The sequence below is a fragment of the Protobothrops mucrosquamatus genome, unplaced genomic scaffold (assembly GCF_001527695.2).
Source record: "Protobothrops mucrosquamatus isolate PMUCROS unplaced genomic scaffold, P.Mucros_1.0 scaffold942, whole genome shotgun sequence".
NCBI classification, from domain to species: Eukaryota; Metazoa; Chordata; class Lepidosauria; order Squamata; family Viperidae; genus Protobothrops; species Protobothrops mucrosquamatus.
The window spans coordinates 442,105-459,368 of NW_015387190.1; the positions used below are offsets into that span (position 1 = coordinate 442,105).

At 43.8% G+C, this 17,264-nt stretch overlaps 1 protein-coding gene across 1 annotated transcript in view; it reads right to left on the reverse strand.

The window, feature by feature from the left end:
* The window catches only part of SDK1 (sidekick cell adhesion molecule 1), a 262,656-nt gene that overhangs the window by 88,182 nt on the left and 157,210 nt on the right, over positions 1-17,264 (reverse strand). The window contains exons 18-22 of the mRNA XM_029284781.1: positions 16,885-17,000; positions 14,336-14,528; positions 11,283-11,381; positions 5,481-5,672; positions 4,155-4,276 (exon numbers count right to left, since the gene is read on the reverse strand). Of these exons, the coding sequence (XP_029140614.1) occupies positions 4,155-4,276; positions 5,481-5,672; positions 11,283-11,381; positions 14,336-14,528; positions 16,885-17,000 (722 nt within the window). The remainder of the gene's footprint in view (positions 1-4,154; positions 4,277-5,480; positions 5,673-11,282; positions 11,382-14,335; positions 14,529-16,884; positions 17,001-17,264) is intronic.

The window sequence follows — 17,264 nt, forward strand, 5'->3', positions numbered from 1 at the left end:
GCAAAATGGACATCACCAACAAATTCGGAGTGCTTGGGTATGGTTAGGAGGGCACTGACTTTTCCAGCCTGCCCTATCTATGTTTCCTGGGAAAATACATGGGGAAATCCCATTGGAGGAAAATTCCACTTAGGGTTAGGTCACCATGAACTCATAGAGCACAATGGACATCACCAACAAATTCAGAGTGCTTGGGTATGGTTAGGAGGGCACTGACTTTTCCAGCCTGCCCTATCTATGTTTCCTGGGAAAATACATGGGGAAATCCCATTGGAGGAAAATTCCACTTAGGGTTAGGTCACCATGAACTCATAGAGCACAATGGACATCACCAACAAACTCGGAGTGCTTGGGTATGGTTAGGAGGGCACTGACCTTTCCAGCCTGCCCTATCTATGGTTCCTGGGAAAATACATGGGAAAATCCCATTGGAGGAAAATTCCAGACAAGCGGCTGTCCAGTCTATTCTTAAAAACCTCCAGTGATGGAGCACCCACAACTTCTGGAGGCAAATCATTCCACTGGTTAATTGTTCTCACTGTCATGAAATTTCTTCTTAGTTCTAGATTGTTTCACTCCTTGATTAGTTTCCACCCATTGTTTCTTGTCTTGCCTTCTGGTGCTCTGGAGAATAGGTTGACCCCCTCTTCCTTTGTGGAAGCCCCTCCAATATTGGAACCCTGCTATCATGTCCCCCCTAGTCCCTTTTTTCACTGGACTAGACATACTCAATTCCTCAGTTTTGGTCACCCAGGGATCCATTTTAGGAGTTGGAATGTTCTTTGTTTTTTTAAACAGGGTCTTCAATTTCCACCCCAATCCATTCTCTGTAAGAGGGATTAATCATAACATCTGGGAACATCCTATGCAGATGTTTATGCAGATCCCAAGCAAATGCTACTGCAGGCAATGGGATCATGTCAACAACAAGAAGAGAATTCAGAAGGAAGATCAACATCCTTGGTAACCGTTCCAGCAGTGCTCCCCTAACGCAAAGAAATGACAGCTCAGGGCAAAAGTGAAAGATGGCATTTGAGGAATCACAGCCCATCTGAAAAGCTTGTTGAACTGCAGAAAGGAAAGGAAAGGGTGTGTGTGAGAGAGAGGTTGCAGCTGGAAAAGGAGGAGAATTCAATCAAGGGAGAGGCAGAGCTTTGCTCCCGGAGGGTTTAATGTTGAGCCGCTCAACGAAGCCAAGTACAATTATTTAAAATGAGCCCGACATCAAATTGATTCTCGGCCTTGGAGTGCTCAAGAATTTTAGGGCAGATTTCTTGTGTGCTTCCCTGGATTCTTTCACATCTAGAATCACACACAGAAAAGGGAAAGTGTGTGGGTCAAGCTTTGAGGAAGGACACCTCACTAAGAGGACACGTGGAGGTAGGTTGAGTCTGAAAGATGAGGAACTTGTAGGTCATCTAGTCCAAGATAGTTGCAAGACTCGGTATCAAACCTAAGAAATACCCATGGATGCTATTAAAGGGATCTGCAAATGGGAAGGAAGGAAGGAAGGAAGGAAGGAAGGAAGGAAGGAAGGAAGGAAGGAAGGAAGGAAGGACCACAATTTGACTAACAGAAGAAAATGGGAGGAATGGCTTTAGTCTGCAGAATGGAATGACAGAAACCAAGAAGGATATTCTGAGCAGGAGGGGCAAAGAGGTTTTCCCAAAGACTGAGAATTTTCAAACCTATCTGGCTCCAGCAATAACCACCGAGTTGGGCACGTGAGTGATTGAAAGCCCATTGTACAAGGCAAGCCAGACAGTTCTGCTTTTCAGGTCCCATAACTTAACCCCCCTGACATTCTGTTTAGCATAGAAACTCCCATAATAGAAGCTAAACTCGGATTTCTCCACCCAGGAGGGGATAAATTCCTTGGATTTGGAATGAGGCCCCCGGTGCGGTTTTCATGGTGCTGACTTTCTCCTGAAGACCTCAAAAGAGCTGCTGTGCCTGGAGATACTCCCACTTTTGCTCTTTTATGCTGGTTATTAAAGGCACAGATTTCTTGGAAAATAGGATCATCCCCTCCGATGCAAGCTTATACTCTGATTTCTCTGGAGACGGTATAAATCCTTTGCAAGCTTGGAGGGAGGACCCGTTTTCAAGATCAAACATTGTACAATATACTGCCCTTCTTGAGCATTTGAAGACCTAATTAACTGCAGCACAGAGATGGTGACTTCCGCCTTCTTGCATTAAAGTAATATCTCTCAACTTTGACTCCTTGAAGAAGAGTGGACTTAACAGAATAACAGAGTTGAAAGGGACCTTGGGAATTTTCTAGTCCAACGCCCTGCTCAAGCAGGAAATCCGTTCATACAAATGGTTGTCCAGTCTCTTCTTAAAAACTTCCAGTGTTGGAGCATTCACTGCTTCTGGAGGCAGGTTGTTCCACTGGTTAATTGTTCTGACTTTCTCCTAAGGAAATTTCTCCTTAGTTCTAGATTGCTTCTCTCCTTGATGAGTTTCCATCTGTTGCTTCTCACCCTGCCTTCAGGCGCTTTGGAGAATAGCTTGACTCCCTCTCCTTTGGGGCAGCCCCTGAGATACTGGAAGACTGCAATCATGTCCCCCCTCGTCCTTTTTTTCATTAAAGAAAATCACTTCAACTCCCAGAATTGCCCAGCCAGCTTTCCATGTTTTTTTTTTAATTCTAGGAGTTGAAGTCCACGCCTCTTCAAGGTGTCAAGGTCGAGAAACATCACGTTAGGAGAGCCATCCTGACCAAACCCAACTCCATGCTCTTGCCATCTCCTGAAAAGCAACTTAAACTAAGCCAAAGAGAAAAGTAAATTCCGAAAGAAAGACGGGATGAAGTGGAGAAGCTGAGCCAACACTTGAGGCACACGCTTTCTTTTGCCTGCCCCCATGAGCTCAGAGGGGGGAACTGTCTTTTCTACAATGGAAGCTGACATGAAAGACATAAAGGGGCAAAGAACCTCGGGCTCCATTGGAGAAGTGACCATTTTATGTGTGATCCTACCAGCACACCTAAGGTTAAAAGTGCCTTGCAATGCAAAACATCTGCAGGGCATGGGTTGACCTCCTTCTGACATAAGCTTTTAGGAGTTACCAAGCAATGTGTGAAGTGTTAAGCAATTACTGGCAGGCATATACGAGTGGAATAAAAAATTATATCCTAGTGGGGCACCATTAAAAAAAAAGGCAATAGGCAACTATGAGTCCAGAGAGGCTTCAAGTGATGAAAGAGAAGCAGGCATGAGCTGATGGCATTTATCCCGGCTGGAATAAATGTATTATATACTAAAATTCCAAAACACAAGCCCCAAACATTATTAAACTAATAAAAAACGTGAACCATAGAGCAGATGGGTAAGCTTCATAAAATCCCAAATACGTTGGTTATAAATATATGTCTTTGCAGCCCATTTTAGCTAGATCGAATGTGTTTCAACTAGCATTCCCTCTTGAGAACGGACTCGGCAACGATCACAAAGAACAGTGAGTATCTGTGTCCAGCATCATAAGAGGCAACCATTAATATCTTGAGTTTAGAGCAGAAATGTGTACTCAGCGAGCATTATTCTAGAGAAGTGGTACTCTACTGTAAGAGGGAAGCAGTAACTAAAGAAAAAAAAGGGAGACCAGTCAAGATCACAGAACGCTTCTCTGACAAAATGTTCCTTCATTTCATCAATCCATTTCTTTAGAAGACAACTATGGCCACCAAACTCACGTAATCACAAGGCAGCACACATCAAATAAATCCCCAAGTCAACATGGAAAATTAAAAAAAACAACAACAACCAAAAATGAAATCCGTAAACACTTCAAACAAACACACAGCTGGTGACACCCATTGTGGAATCCACTTCCCCAAAGGGAAACCGTTTTTGCATGAAATGATTTTTGATTTTCATGAAAATGTCACTTGTAGGTGGAATGCTTTGACCGTCCCAATTGTAAACATGTGAAAGAAGCAGCCATGGATTAAAAGAGCATCCATGGATCGAGAGAAAGAGTTTGACATTTTTTCTCTTTTTTCTAGAAATCGATCTCTTAGCAAATGTGCTTTCCTACTTTGCAGCTGAAGCCAAGTACAGATTAATTTGAGCTGCTAAAAGGATTAGGATGATTACATTAGGTTTTCTTTCTTTCTTTTTCTTTCTTTCTTTCTTTTTTTTGCATACCTGTCCCTCCACGATCCACTTAGAGACTGAGGTCTTTCCATCATATCCAGGCCGGAACTGAAGAGTTGCAGATCGAGGGCTGATGTTTGAGATGACCAAATTGGAAGGTGCACCAGGAAGCTCTGCAGAAGTCAACAAGTAGAATAAAAAAAAGAGTACTCAGAGCAGAAGAATAAACTTATGGCTCAGTTTTGGGACTGCTTGATCCACTTTACAGGACAGAATTGAAGTCAAGGTGATAAACAGAGCTTTGTGAATCCATCTAGCCCACATCCTTTCTCCAAAAGAGTGATCCACCACTTGCCTCTAGGGAGATCACCAGTATTCCTGTCCGGCGTGTTGCCTCTCATCTAGACAGCAGCACAATTATTGGTTCTGGAATCAAAAATGATCTCCTAGGGCTACCAGAAAGACTTTCATATCTTAGTAAGCCACCACCTCAACATAGCTGACTCTTAGGTGGGAATTGCCTTGTCCCAATTGTCCCACTTAAAGTGTAATTTCAAAGGCCAGCCTAAATAATTAATCTGTAACGCTGTAGTCCTGCTCTTTCTATATACAGTAAGCAAGGCTCAAAAGATGTTTGGGGATGGAGCATCAAATTTAGTGGGAAGCTGAAGTGGAAGGTCTTTCATTCTTTTGGATGGGGCAGAAAAGGAGGAATAAGCCAGCCTGGTCCATCTCTTTTTCTATTTCTCCTTTTCCAGCTTGTTAGATTCCTCCCCTTTATCCCTGTTGACATTTCTGCAGAGGTAGATGCCAGCAAAGTACCAGAATTAGCTGCTTTCTCTTTAACCTCTTGCAAAACCCCCAATTTTTACATATCGGGACAGCCCATCAGCTGCAACGTCTTCAGATCAGTACAAAACAGTGCTTCCCACTGTTGGCCACTTGAAGATGGGTGGACTTCAACTGCCAGAATTCCAGGCTGACTGGGGAATTCTGGAAGTTGAAGTCCACACATTTTCATGTGGCTAAGATTGGGAAACACTGGTACAGAATGTAGAATAACAGAGTTGGAAGGGACCTTGGAGGTCTTCTAGTCCAACCCCCTGTTCAAGCAAGAAACCTTATCCCATTCCAGACAAATGGTTGTCCAATCTCTTCTTAAAAACTCCCAGTGATGGAGCACCCACAACTTCTGGAGGCAGGCTGCTCCTCTGATGAATTGTTCTCACTGTCAGGAAATTTCTGCACCCGATTTTAATTTTATTTTTTAATTTTTCCAAGTCGTTCTTGTGTCCCTGAACAACCCCTGGGTGCTAAGCTCAATTAAATGCAACCCTGATATATTTCTTGAGCGTCTCCGAATGCTGCTTGACTAACCTGGGGGGACGCCAGATGAGATGGTCGATGAAGTGATCAAGCCGGTTCCCTTTGCTGTCATGGCTGCTACTTCGATGGTGTAGGTCGTGAGAGACGACAAGCCTGTGATTTTGTACTCGAGGGTTGTGTTTGCCAGCGTCCGAACCAGGCGAGATTCATTCCTGCTGTAGACCTCCCAGGAAATTTGATAGCCTGGAGGGAAACAAAGGAGGAGGCAATGAAACCAAGCTGGTACTATCCGAAGCATCTTCTAAAGCTCGCTCGGTTAAAGGACATCTCCCAGAACTGAGCAAGGAGCTCCTAAGGTTTTCATTACTTCAGCTCAAGAGGGAAGTGCTTCCATTTAAGAAAACTCTGCCCAGTAATGAGAAGCCAGCTATCAGAAATCAGTCTTCTGCCAGCTTCTTTGGTCTGCTACCTTGAGGAGCTTCAAAAAACATGGAGAAGCCATCTCTCTCAACAGTATTGGTCACCTTACAACTAAGGACATGTGGCTTGACCTCTTGAACTTCATCCCTTCAATGGCCCTCATAGGCATCAAGAAAAGTCTTCTCTTCTGTGTTAACCGCAGTAAGAACAGTATTTGCCCAATATTGGAAAAATGAAAACTTACCAACGGAAGAAGGACTAATTAAGAAAATTTTAGATGGTGCAGAAATGGACAGATTGACATTAAAGATAAAAGAGAAAGAAGACTCGGTGTACTGTAGGACATGGGACAATTTTTATCAATGGCTAGAGAAATGAGATAGAGAGAAAGGAATGTAATATGTACTATATAACATTGAATACATACTAGTAAGAAGATTATTGAGCGATTAACTAACATATCTGACCACCACCACCCAAAAAATCTCTCTGTTCTTTAAATTACTGTGGCCCTGATTTTCCTCCATTTCCCTTCAGAACTGATTTAAGGGCCCGCTTCTTAAAATGTGCCCTATTTTATACCCAGAGACCTGAAATGCACCTCAGTTTATCAATTAAATGTTTTCATTCTCCAAAAGTTGTTCATATGACAGATATAACCAGAAGATCTAAAGCAGGGGTAGGCAACCTTGGCTCTTTTATGACTCGTGGACTTCAACTCCCAGAATTCCTGAGCCAGCATGGCTCAGCTTGGAAACTCTCCCTTTCCCCTCAGCGTGGCTGGCTCAGGAATTCTGGGAGTTGAAGTCCACGAGTCATAAAAGAGCCAAGGTTGCCTACTCCTGATCTAAAGCATGAGAACAGCATCAAGTGAAGATGCTACATTTTCTTTAAAAAAAAAAGACATTCCTTTTGCCCAATACTTCAACAAGTAGAAGAAGGGAATGTGATGGAATGTGTACTTGCAGGAGCAGTAGTGGGGTTTTTTTGGCAACTCCCCAAAAGAGGCCCAGATTAAGAGATTGCGCAACCCCAAACTGGTTGGGGAAGAGGGGAAGAGTTTCAGAGTAGCCACTCCATAGAATATCTCAGAATATATCTAGAAGGATATACTTTTAGTCTGGCAAGATTCTGTCCCTTATCATAGAATTATAAACTGGAAGGGACCTTGGAGGTCTTCTAGTCTAACTCCCTGCCCAAGGCAGGAGAACTTATTCCATCCCAGACAACGGGTTGTCCAATCTTTTCTTGCAAACCACCAGCAATGTTGGTCTATCTGGAGCTCACCAAAGGACCAATGTCCATCTCAGAAGGGTTGTGTGTCCAACCTATGCCCAGGACTTTTGCAGAATACTGCTGTTTGAGCCTGCAGTGCGTGCCTCTACTTTTATACATCCATTGATGACTTTCCTTTAAACAAGAACAAAACACTTGGAATCGCTTTCTCTTGATCCGTTTCCATTGAGGCTCGGAAGTCGGTTGGTGAGGCCGATTAACTGCCCTTGATGGATCTTCTTGTACAGTAGCGTAAGCAAATAAAGAATTGAACTCAGTTGGATCTCACTGTCTCATCTCTGGGTTGGGCCAGACAGGGAAACACCGATGCAAGACAGACAGAAATGTTCTCTTCAATGAGAAGCAAAGGAAGCAAATGAGATGCTAATTGGCCCAAGGGAACGCATTGCAAAGTCTGAAAGAGTGGAAAATGCCTTTGTTCTGTGTTCCTGCCCTAGCACAGGCTCTGCACGCCTGGCAAATCATTTTATCTTGTCATTTCAAGCCACGTCAAGCAAAGCCATTATCCCCCTGTGTTGAAGACCTAGCCCTCCATCTCGCTTGCCTATTGTAGACTTCTGGGGCAAGCTATTAATGCTTTTTTCCCGTTCTTTCTCCCTGCTTCCATCAACTTCCATGAGGTCCTGATTTTTCTCAATTCCGCTTCTGATTTTACTTGTTCTCGTCTCTCCCTGAACCCTCCGTAACAACTTCATTCACCCTGGAGCTCTTTTATGAACCTTGCTGGTGTTCGTGCCCCTAGAGCGCCTAGGGGGGAAAAACAGGCTTGATTGCATCTTCCTTGGTGATTAGGCCTGGGGCAAGACAAGGCAGAATCTCTGGAAGCAAGGTGCAGCAGAGGACAGGCAAAAAAGCATCAAGAGGCTGGAGTGATTTCTCCCATGAGGAAAGGAGACTTGGGCAGGTGTAATAGATCTCAGAGGAAGTCGGAAGCAAATAATAGAGAACTTGACCGAAGGGCTCAAAAATATGCAGATGGATTGCAATGGGAGAAGCAAGACCAGATGGAGATCCTTGAGCTACCAAAATCGTGGCTGCAAATGTTGTGTTGGCTGCAAACATTGTGTTGGAAGGAGGGCTGCGTGAATCTTTCTCCGGCCAGAATGACCGATGCCTTTAATTTCTTTGACTTGTTGCCTGGATTAAGCAAATTATTTGTAATGAAGAGTTGCCTGTCTAAAAATTGGCTCATGATAAATAAGAGGAGTGAGATGGGACGGAGTTCATGGTCTTCTTTTCACAGGACCTAGGAATAGGCTGATGAAGGCAGGCCTTACATTTTTAACCTTCCTAAGGAGGTGTGAATCCCTATCGGGTTCAAGAGGTTCTTTAGCACTCATCCAAGCATCACGTGACCATGTCAAATTGCCCCGGTGCCTTGTGGTCCAGCAAGTAGATCGGCTGCTGATACGTCAACAATCGCATCAGTAGGAGAAAGCTTTGAAGCTGGAAAAAGGAAGCATGAACTAACACGCAGAACTAAGCTTGTAGAAGACGTCTCGGGGCCCAGTGAATGAGGCAGATAAAAAGAACCCGGAAAAGCAAATTAATGATGTTTTCCTTCTTTTGAAAAAAAAAAATAATGTCAAAAAATTATCAAATGGGACAGATGAATGGCCAAAAGTACTGAGGAAATCGAGAAGAACAGATCTGATCCAAGTCCAAGCAGCTAAGAAGCATCTCTTTATACACTGGCCTTAGTAGCTTCTCCCTAAGCTGCGGTGTAACTGAAATGAATGACCTCGGGAGCCTCAGAAATAATTTTCTGTTGATCTGGACTAAATTCTGGACGAGAGAGCTGTACACCCAATCACCAACTGTCCGCCTGCATCCAGGCCCTCATAAATCAGAATTTATCGAGGGAACGAGGAAGATACTGAAATTTACAATGGGCAATTTACCAAAAACCGGCTGGTTCCCTCCGGTGCCCCCGTGTTTTCCTCTTATTCCATGGATTAGATTTAAAGACAAAGTCTCAGCAAATGGCATCTTCACAGCAAAGTGACAAAGGAGGAATCTCCTAGGAATTCTTAGCTTTCTGAGCAGCGTTATCCAAGCCACCTAATCTTTCGCAAGCAGTGAATGATTTTTGTCGCTTCCAGTCTTTCAGCCTAAAATGCAACGTTCCTCACAATACGAGATGGTTTCCAGTAGTGACCATAGCAGGGGATCAAAATCTGCAAGATGGTGAGCGTGGCATCACGGTCCAAGCTTGGATGGTGACACCATAAACAGCATCTTTGAGATACGAATCCTCCCTGAAGATGATCCCATGATTTGGTCTTATAAAGCTAGCCTGGTACATCTTTAGACCAACATTATTATCAGAAATATAAAGGCGCCTCCTTTTTGGGACAATGGAGTTAGCTTTCTACATGTGGTGGAATCTCCAGCTAGACTGGAGGGAGGAGTTAAGAGGGGCCCAAGCTTAGAATCCTTGCGCTGTAGAAAACGGCACAGGGTGATCTCCACCAAAATCCTTGAAGCCTTATCTTGCAGTTCTGAAGGGAATGCAGTTAGTCTGGCGAGATTAAGGCCAAACAAAAGCAACCACAACCACTCAAGAAGAGCCACAACAGTAGTTGTATGTTGTAGTCAACTATGTTACAAGAATCTTGTTAGACTGATTGCATTCCCTCGGGAATGGCAAGATAACGCTTCAAGTATTTTGGTGGAGGTCCAGCCTGTCTGCTTACTGCAGTGCAAAGACTCTAAACTTGGGCCTCTCTTGACCTGTCCTTCTAGTCTAGCTGGCGATTCCACCACATTATCTCAGTTACTGAAAATCTATGCCACTGCGGAATTTCTTCATTGAGTGACCTATGGGTCAGTGAGTCTTTTCTCCACTTCTGCTGAGCATGGTGTCACCTTCGTGGGTGATATATCCCAGCTCCTCACTCGCAACCTCCCAGCACCATGAGATCAAATCAGTTGGCCAAATTTCATAGGGTCATTTTGTGTTTCTCAAAATGAAGGAGGGGAGCGAGAGGGGTCTCCAAGTTCCTTTCCCTTCTCCACCCATAAATATCCCCTCTCATCTGGGGATTTGGAATCAAGTTTTGGACTGAGGTGAATTAAGATGAAAGGAGAGCAGAAGACCTTCAGGAGCTAAATTGATCCCACTTCAAGGTCTAAAACTCAAATCACCTTCTGCCATCTTTAAAGCTCCCGAAAACCATGGTTGAAAAAAAAAATTCACTCGGGTTTCCATGGAAAGGCAAGAAACTAAATTGTGGACACTTAGCTCCTTCAGATCTATTTCATTGTTTTTTCGTTTTTAACTGGATATGCTGGAGGAGGAACGAACACTTTGTCTATGCAACATAAATTATTTTCCCTAGAATGATGGAGCGTTTTCTTTTTCTGTCCTTGGATTTAAGGTTCATTTATCATAATAACAAATGTTTGCTAATAAACCCTTCCATTGCCTACTGTAGCTCAAATGTATAATGTGAATAAGAATAGTATACTCACAACGCAGAAGAGATGTGAAACCATTACACGGTTCTGGAGGTGTAAGTGGCAGAAAGGTCCATTATTACAACATTCCAACCATAATAGAACAATGAACAGCGAGAGTATGTTCTGAATCTCGCCAAAATGAAGTGGAGAAGTGGAGACGTAGAAGGGAGCAGTGACCTTCTAGGTCCTACCATGTTTGTGAAAGAAGCTTATGGATATATTTGCTCAACAGAGAAGCAACTCAACAAGCTATTTTCTGCTTTGGAGAGCGAGACAATATCTTACGATGCCGTGACCCTCCTTGGTGTAAATTCAGACATCCCTCTAATCTCAGAGGGGTGGTAGAAAAGTGGAAAGTGTAGTGTGTACCTTTGATGGTGGGTTCAAAGCTGGTGTAGATGTGCGTTGTCCCACAGATTCCTCTTGGCAAGGTCATTATTGTCAAATAGCAGTAACTGGTCCTCATACTCTCCAACCACTCATTGGAGCTCTCAGCTCCAGAGAAGTCAAAGCCAAGATCTTAACATTTTCTCTCAGCCAGAGGCTCTTCACAGATACAAATTCCCTGAGCAGAACAATTTCTCTAGCCTTCCTTTCCTACATTCACAGGCCCACTTGCCCCCTCTGCAATTTTCTTTGCAAGGTGTTTTGTAACAGCTCTTTGCGGATACTTGCCTGTAATGATGCCGTTTTTCTCAACGGGTTCTTGCCAGCTGACCTTGAGTGAAGTGTCCAGAATCTCTGTGAAGCTCAGGTGTCCCACCGTTCCTGGTGCTGGCAAGCGGAAAAGGAACAAAAAAAACCCCAACTGTTAATGGGGGGAGGGGGGAAAGCTTCTTTTATTTGGGATCAGATTCAGGTCAGCGGTTTGAGGATTGAAGAAACAAAACAGCCAGCAGCGAGGGCTGGCTGAGAGTGAGAATCTGAGAGCTGTCAGAAACATCGAGGTGCTAAAGATGATTGTGGTTATCACTGGTACGAATGCTTTTCCCCACTTCATCCCAACTGCTCCACTGAAAGGACTGGGATGGATTGGACAGCACAGATTTATAAATAGAAAGAGGGATGGTCTTCTTTGAGCTTGGGAAGAAGGAGAGAAGTTTGGAAAACCCCTGCAGGCTCAGAAGCTTTGGGGGTGAGAGTTTCTCCATTATTTGGAAGGGACTAATTGTCAAAGCACAGCCTAGTGCAGTGGTCCCCAACCTTTTCTATAGAACGCTTCTGATATATCCTCGCACCCCTTACAACAGTTCGAAATAACGGCAACAAATTATGCACATACACTATAATTTTGAAAACCCAAGTTTTTGCATCCCCTGGTTGGGAACCCCTGGCTTAGTGAATACCAGAGTTGGAAGAGTCCACGGAGGACACCTAATCCAACCCCTTGCTCAAGCAAGAGCTCACCTCTTGCCCAGCTGGCAAAGAACAAAACAAACCCAGCAGTAGCCAAGAATAACTGGCTCGGGGCCATGCTAGTTAGATGGATGTTTAAAATGCTGGATCAATCGGGCTGGCTTCATGGGCGTCAGAGGACGCTCTGAAGGCTTCAAAGCAGATGATGTCTGGAGAAGGTAATCCAGAGCATCCATTCACCCTTACTGCTCTGCATTTCAGTAAACCCCGTGTAAAATTAAGTGACTCAGCAAGCCTTACTTATCAGATTAATCCCTTTTCTAAGTTTACAAGATAGAATAGATCTGAAGCTCACCCAAAGAGGTGCCCCTGCCTATAAGACAACCAACCAAGATGAAAACAAGTCACATTTATGAACGTGGCTCCATGGCAGCAAGGAGGTCCTTCCTTGACCTTGTTAATTGGGTTGTGTGAACCCAGACAAGGAGGCTTTCACTGATCAGGCAGGCATTAATTATCCTCTCCTCCCTCAATTTTCATGAATGAGCTAAAGAATGAGTTACATTCTGGAGCTCTTGCACACAGCTGTGTATCCCTGTGGTTTAGGCCCCTCCGCAGTTGCAAATCTTGCAGGCGTTGACAGGCAGACAGCCTAATTCGTCCTACCCAAATTTTGCATTTTGCAGGAGCTCAACCCCAAATATAAAATAAGATATATATACACACACACATATATACTGTATGAGATGGGCTTGTTCCCGTTGGCAAGCTGCGAGGTGATTGTGTGAGAAATGCTGGAAAGCAGAAACCCTCGTGAAATATATCGAGATCAGCGAGAAAAGCTGCTATAACTCAGCGAGGATTGGACAGGACCAGACCTCGGTATGTTATGCCCAGGAGTATCTGCTTGTTGAAATGCTCTAACCTGGATGGTTAAAAAAAAAAAAAAAACAGGCTACCCAAATCCTCCAGAGGAAGCCCTGGATTTCAGAAAGACCTCTTGATGTTTCAATATTGTCTTTGAAGTGTCCCTTCTGCTTGGCTAATATGAATCAATAATTCAACCTGGTGGTTCATTTATCTCATCTGTATCTCAAGAGAACTCTGGAGTTGTCTTTAATGGGTTCTCAAACAGGGTCTCAATCAGGCTCTGTCCACCCAGACCAACTCTTCCTGGTTTTCATCAACCTGTCGTGAATCTCAGCCCCAAACATCCGGGAGATCGGCATCTCTCTCTCTCTCTCTCTCTCTCTCTCTCTCTCTCTCTCTCTCTCTCTCTCTCTCTCTCTCTCTCTCTCTCTGTGTGTGTGTGTGTGTGTGTTTGTCAATCTTGTCAACTTTAAGAAGTTTGGACTTCAACTCCCAGAATTCCCTAGCCAGCTCTTTCCTGCAACAACCATTATAGCATCTGGACCTGTGTTTGTCAACCTTGTCAATTTTAAGAAGCCCAGCTGGGGGATTCTGGGAGTTGAAGTCCAAACTTCTTAAAGTTGACAAGGTTGAGAAACATTGATCTGCACTGTAAAAAAATGAACGAATACAATCCTTCTTTAATGAAACGATAATTAAGCCCTTCATTGGTCTGCTCGTGTAAGTAACACAGCCCCTTAATCACAGTTGATTCTTAGAAGCAAGGCAAGCATTCATAAGGCTCAATAATTTACAAAACAATTCCCAGAAGGCAGAGCTGCACATTATTTATAACCCTGCAGCCAATTCTCTTCCAATATGGAAGCGTTCCCCTCGGTAAGAGTTTTTTATTTTCAGATCTGCAGTGATCCTTTGCGCAGGTTAATCAAACCGAAGGAAAGGTTTTCACCTAATTAGGAAGGCTATAAACCTTGTTCATTGGCAGGCTACCTATCTCTTGTAGAAAAACAGAACAACCTCAAGAGGCTGGCTGGGAAGAGAATAAGTGGCACTGGAAGAAAAACAATAAAGGCTTATGAAACAAGATTTATTTAAGATTCGTTGTACTTAGTTTGCAGAAGAGATCGTTAAAAGGGTCACTCTGTAAATATCTGAACATTTATGCATTTAAAATTCGTCGTCTGATGCCTATTGCCCCCAACATTTCACCAACCTCGGAAGGATGGAAGGCTATCAACCTTGAGCTGGTCAAGATCGAACACCTGGCAGTGGGCAGATTCAGCCTGAAATACTGCATTCTAACCACTGGGAAGGAAGGAAGGAAGGAAGGAAGGAGGGAAGGAAGGAAGGAAGGAAGGAAGGGCAATAGCAATAAGTATATAAGTATACAAGAACTTAAACTTATATACCGCTTCACAGTGCCTTACAGCCCTCTCTAAGCGGTTTACAGAGTCAGCCTGTTACCCCCCCCAACAATCTGTAAAGACAATGGCTCTACTTACTGTCTTCGTGAGTCTGCAGCAACTGTGGTGGACTGGGTGGTCCGTCTCCTGGGGTGGTGAAGCAAAGGATTGATGTATAGTAAGCTGTAAATTTCTTCAGGTTGGTTATGTATCCTCTGTGGACGCCATGAAAATCTGGAGGAATGGTGACGGCGGTCTTAGCATCTGGGGCATCAACTGGCCATGCCAAAAGCTGGACAGGGGTGTGGTGGAATCAAAGAGAGATGACATACTTTGAGGGCGAGCTACCATCCTCGGTCAACGCCATAGACAGCAGAACTTGGATTAGCTCAGTTACGAAAGCACGGAGATTCTTCTTAACATAACTGACATAGTAAGTCATCACGGACAGACTTACGGTGTTATGAGGCTTGTAATGTATCTAGACGCAGAAAGGCAGCCCACCACCCCCATCCCCAAGACATTCAAGCTATTTTTAAGGACATAAAGAACCACGGGCAAGCTTCTTTTTCTGCTTAATAGTGGTATGACTAATCAGAATAACAGGATAACAGAGTTGGAAGGGATCTTGGAGATCTTCCAATCCACCCCATGGACAAATGGCTGTCTAGTCTCTTCTTGAAAACCTCCAGTTATGGGGCACCCACAACTTCTGGAGGCAAACCATTCCACTGGTTAATGGTTCTCATTGTGTAATCACAGGAATGTCAAGAATATAAGAGCCCATCTCAGCAAAGAAAACCATTCAGGGGTTAGAAGAAAAAAAAAAGGATGAATGAAAGAAGGAGGATGGTCACCTGAGGAAAGGAAACGCTTGGGAGATATGGTGATAATATGTAGGAAACAGGCCCAGGATGTGAAGCACTCACACAATGTGTAGTGCATTGGACTCTGTCCTCTAAGTTCTACTTTTCAACTCTAAGTCAAGGCTGAGGTAGGACCCAAGGTTGAGATCGTTGCCTTAATATTAACATTGCCTCGTAGGAACAGTTCCCTCCATTTCTCTGTAGTCTAGATTAAAATCTCCCTTGTTCGTGTCTGGATTAAAATCCCTTCGCTGCAGAATTCTAACATGCTACTTAATAAGCTTGCTCCAAGATACAATGAACTACCATTGGCAGACTTACAGAGAACAGAAGACAAATGGGAGCTTGGCTGCCTACATCCCACTTTGATTTAACTGTGATTGATCTGTTTTTGCTTCACTGTGTTGTCTGCAACCGGGCTAAGCCACTGAGAGGCCCGCAGCAAAGGATTTGGCTGCAGAAATGCTATCTCTCGCAAGCACAATGCTACGCTTGCAAACCACAATGTGATGCCCACAAGGTGGCAAGCTAAATATTCTCGACTAAGCATGCATAAGGTAGCCTAATCCATTAGGACAGGGTGTCCAAACCTTGGCAGCTTTAAGGGCTGGGGACTTCAACTGCCAGGCTAAAAATCAGGAGGCAGTGAGTTCTAGTTCTGCTTTAGGCATGAAAGCCAGCTGGTTGACTTTGGGCCAATCACTAGGAGAAGGTGAGTTCTAGTCCTGTTTTAGCCATAAAAGCCAACTGGTTGACTTTGGGCCAATCACCAGGAGATGGTGAGTTCTAGTCCCACCTTAGCCATGAAAGCTGGCTGGTTGACTTTGGGCCAATCACCAGGAGACTGTGAGTTCCAGTCCCGTTTTAGCCATGAAAGCCAGCTGGATGACTTTGTGCCAGTCCTTATGTTCACCACTTTGAGTTATTTATAAAAATAATAAAAGGCAGGATACAAATAAACAAAAACTTCCAGAAGTAAAAAAACAACAACAACTCCACTCTCCAATTCATGATGGCAGAGAAAGCGTCGTGTTCGGCTTTGCTAAATTATACCTATAAAGCAGATTGAAAATGTACCAATGGGTCACCAATGGGCTTTTACATTTCTTCGAGTTGAATATTCGACACTTCCATAAAAAGAAGCTGAGTGCATTTGCCAGGAAAAAATACACAATGAGTGACACCAGCCAGGCAAGGAAGCGCACGAAATGTGGCAATTTATAAATCATTACGCAAATTATGTGCTACATAAAAATATGATAGAAATGTCCTCCCTACAACTGTCCCTATTATAATGTGGGTTTTTTTTTTTAAAAAAAAATCTAGACTGTGAAATAAATATGATCTGTCCAGCTGCTTCAGACATTAAAGCGGGAGGGGGGAAACGAGATGAAAAAGCAAGGAAAGAGAAGGTTAAAAAAAAGAAAGAAAGAAAAGAACCTTGACAGTTAAAAACCGGGATTTGAGTAGTTCTTGACAAGTGGAAATCAACCTGTGTGTACGTTTTGCTTTGTACGTTTTCTGAGAGAACTGCCATTTAAACAACGATTGAATATAAAAACAACTTCTGAAAACAGCCTAATGATATTGGAAAATTTAGACATTTTGCGTGGTTTTTTTTCTTTTTCTTTTAAGGGGGACCTTTTATTCAGCTGCCTTCCTCATTCAGGAAGGAAAGGAAGTCAAATCTGCATTGAACGTGCCCCCCCCCAGGACAGACCCATGTTTGTGGGGTGGCCATCTGCTTCCTGGAACCCGGCCTTAACGTAGACTCATCCCAACCTTATATCCTTGGTTGATCCCGTTGATGAATTGCTGTGGAGGTGGGTTCCAGAAGAACTGGACGGTGGTGGAGTTGACCGCTTCTGCTTGGACATTCTGGGGGGGAGCGGTGGGCACTGCACAGAACCAGCCAGGAAGACGACCAGGTAGATGGGAAGGCAGAAACAGAGGAGAAGAAAGTCCAAAAAAAAAGGAAAAATAAGCCCTTCCTTAACTGCCACTCACAATTCAAAGGCTGTAACAGTGGTGTGAAAAAAAGAGACTGGAGATTTATGTCCCTGATATTCGGGGGGGGGGGGGGGGGGAGAGAAGTGACTTAAAAAAGAAAGTTAATTGGGTGATTTTTCATTTTCTGTGAGATGGGGATCCTTCCGTGGATA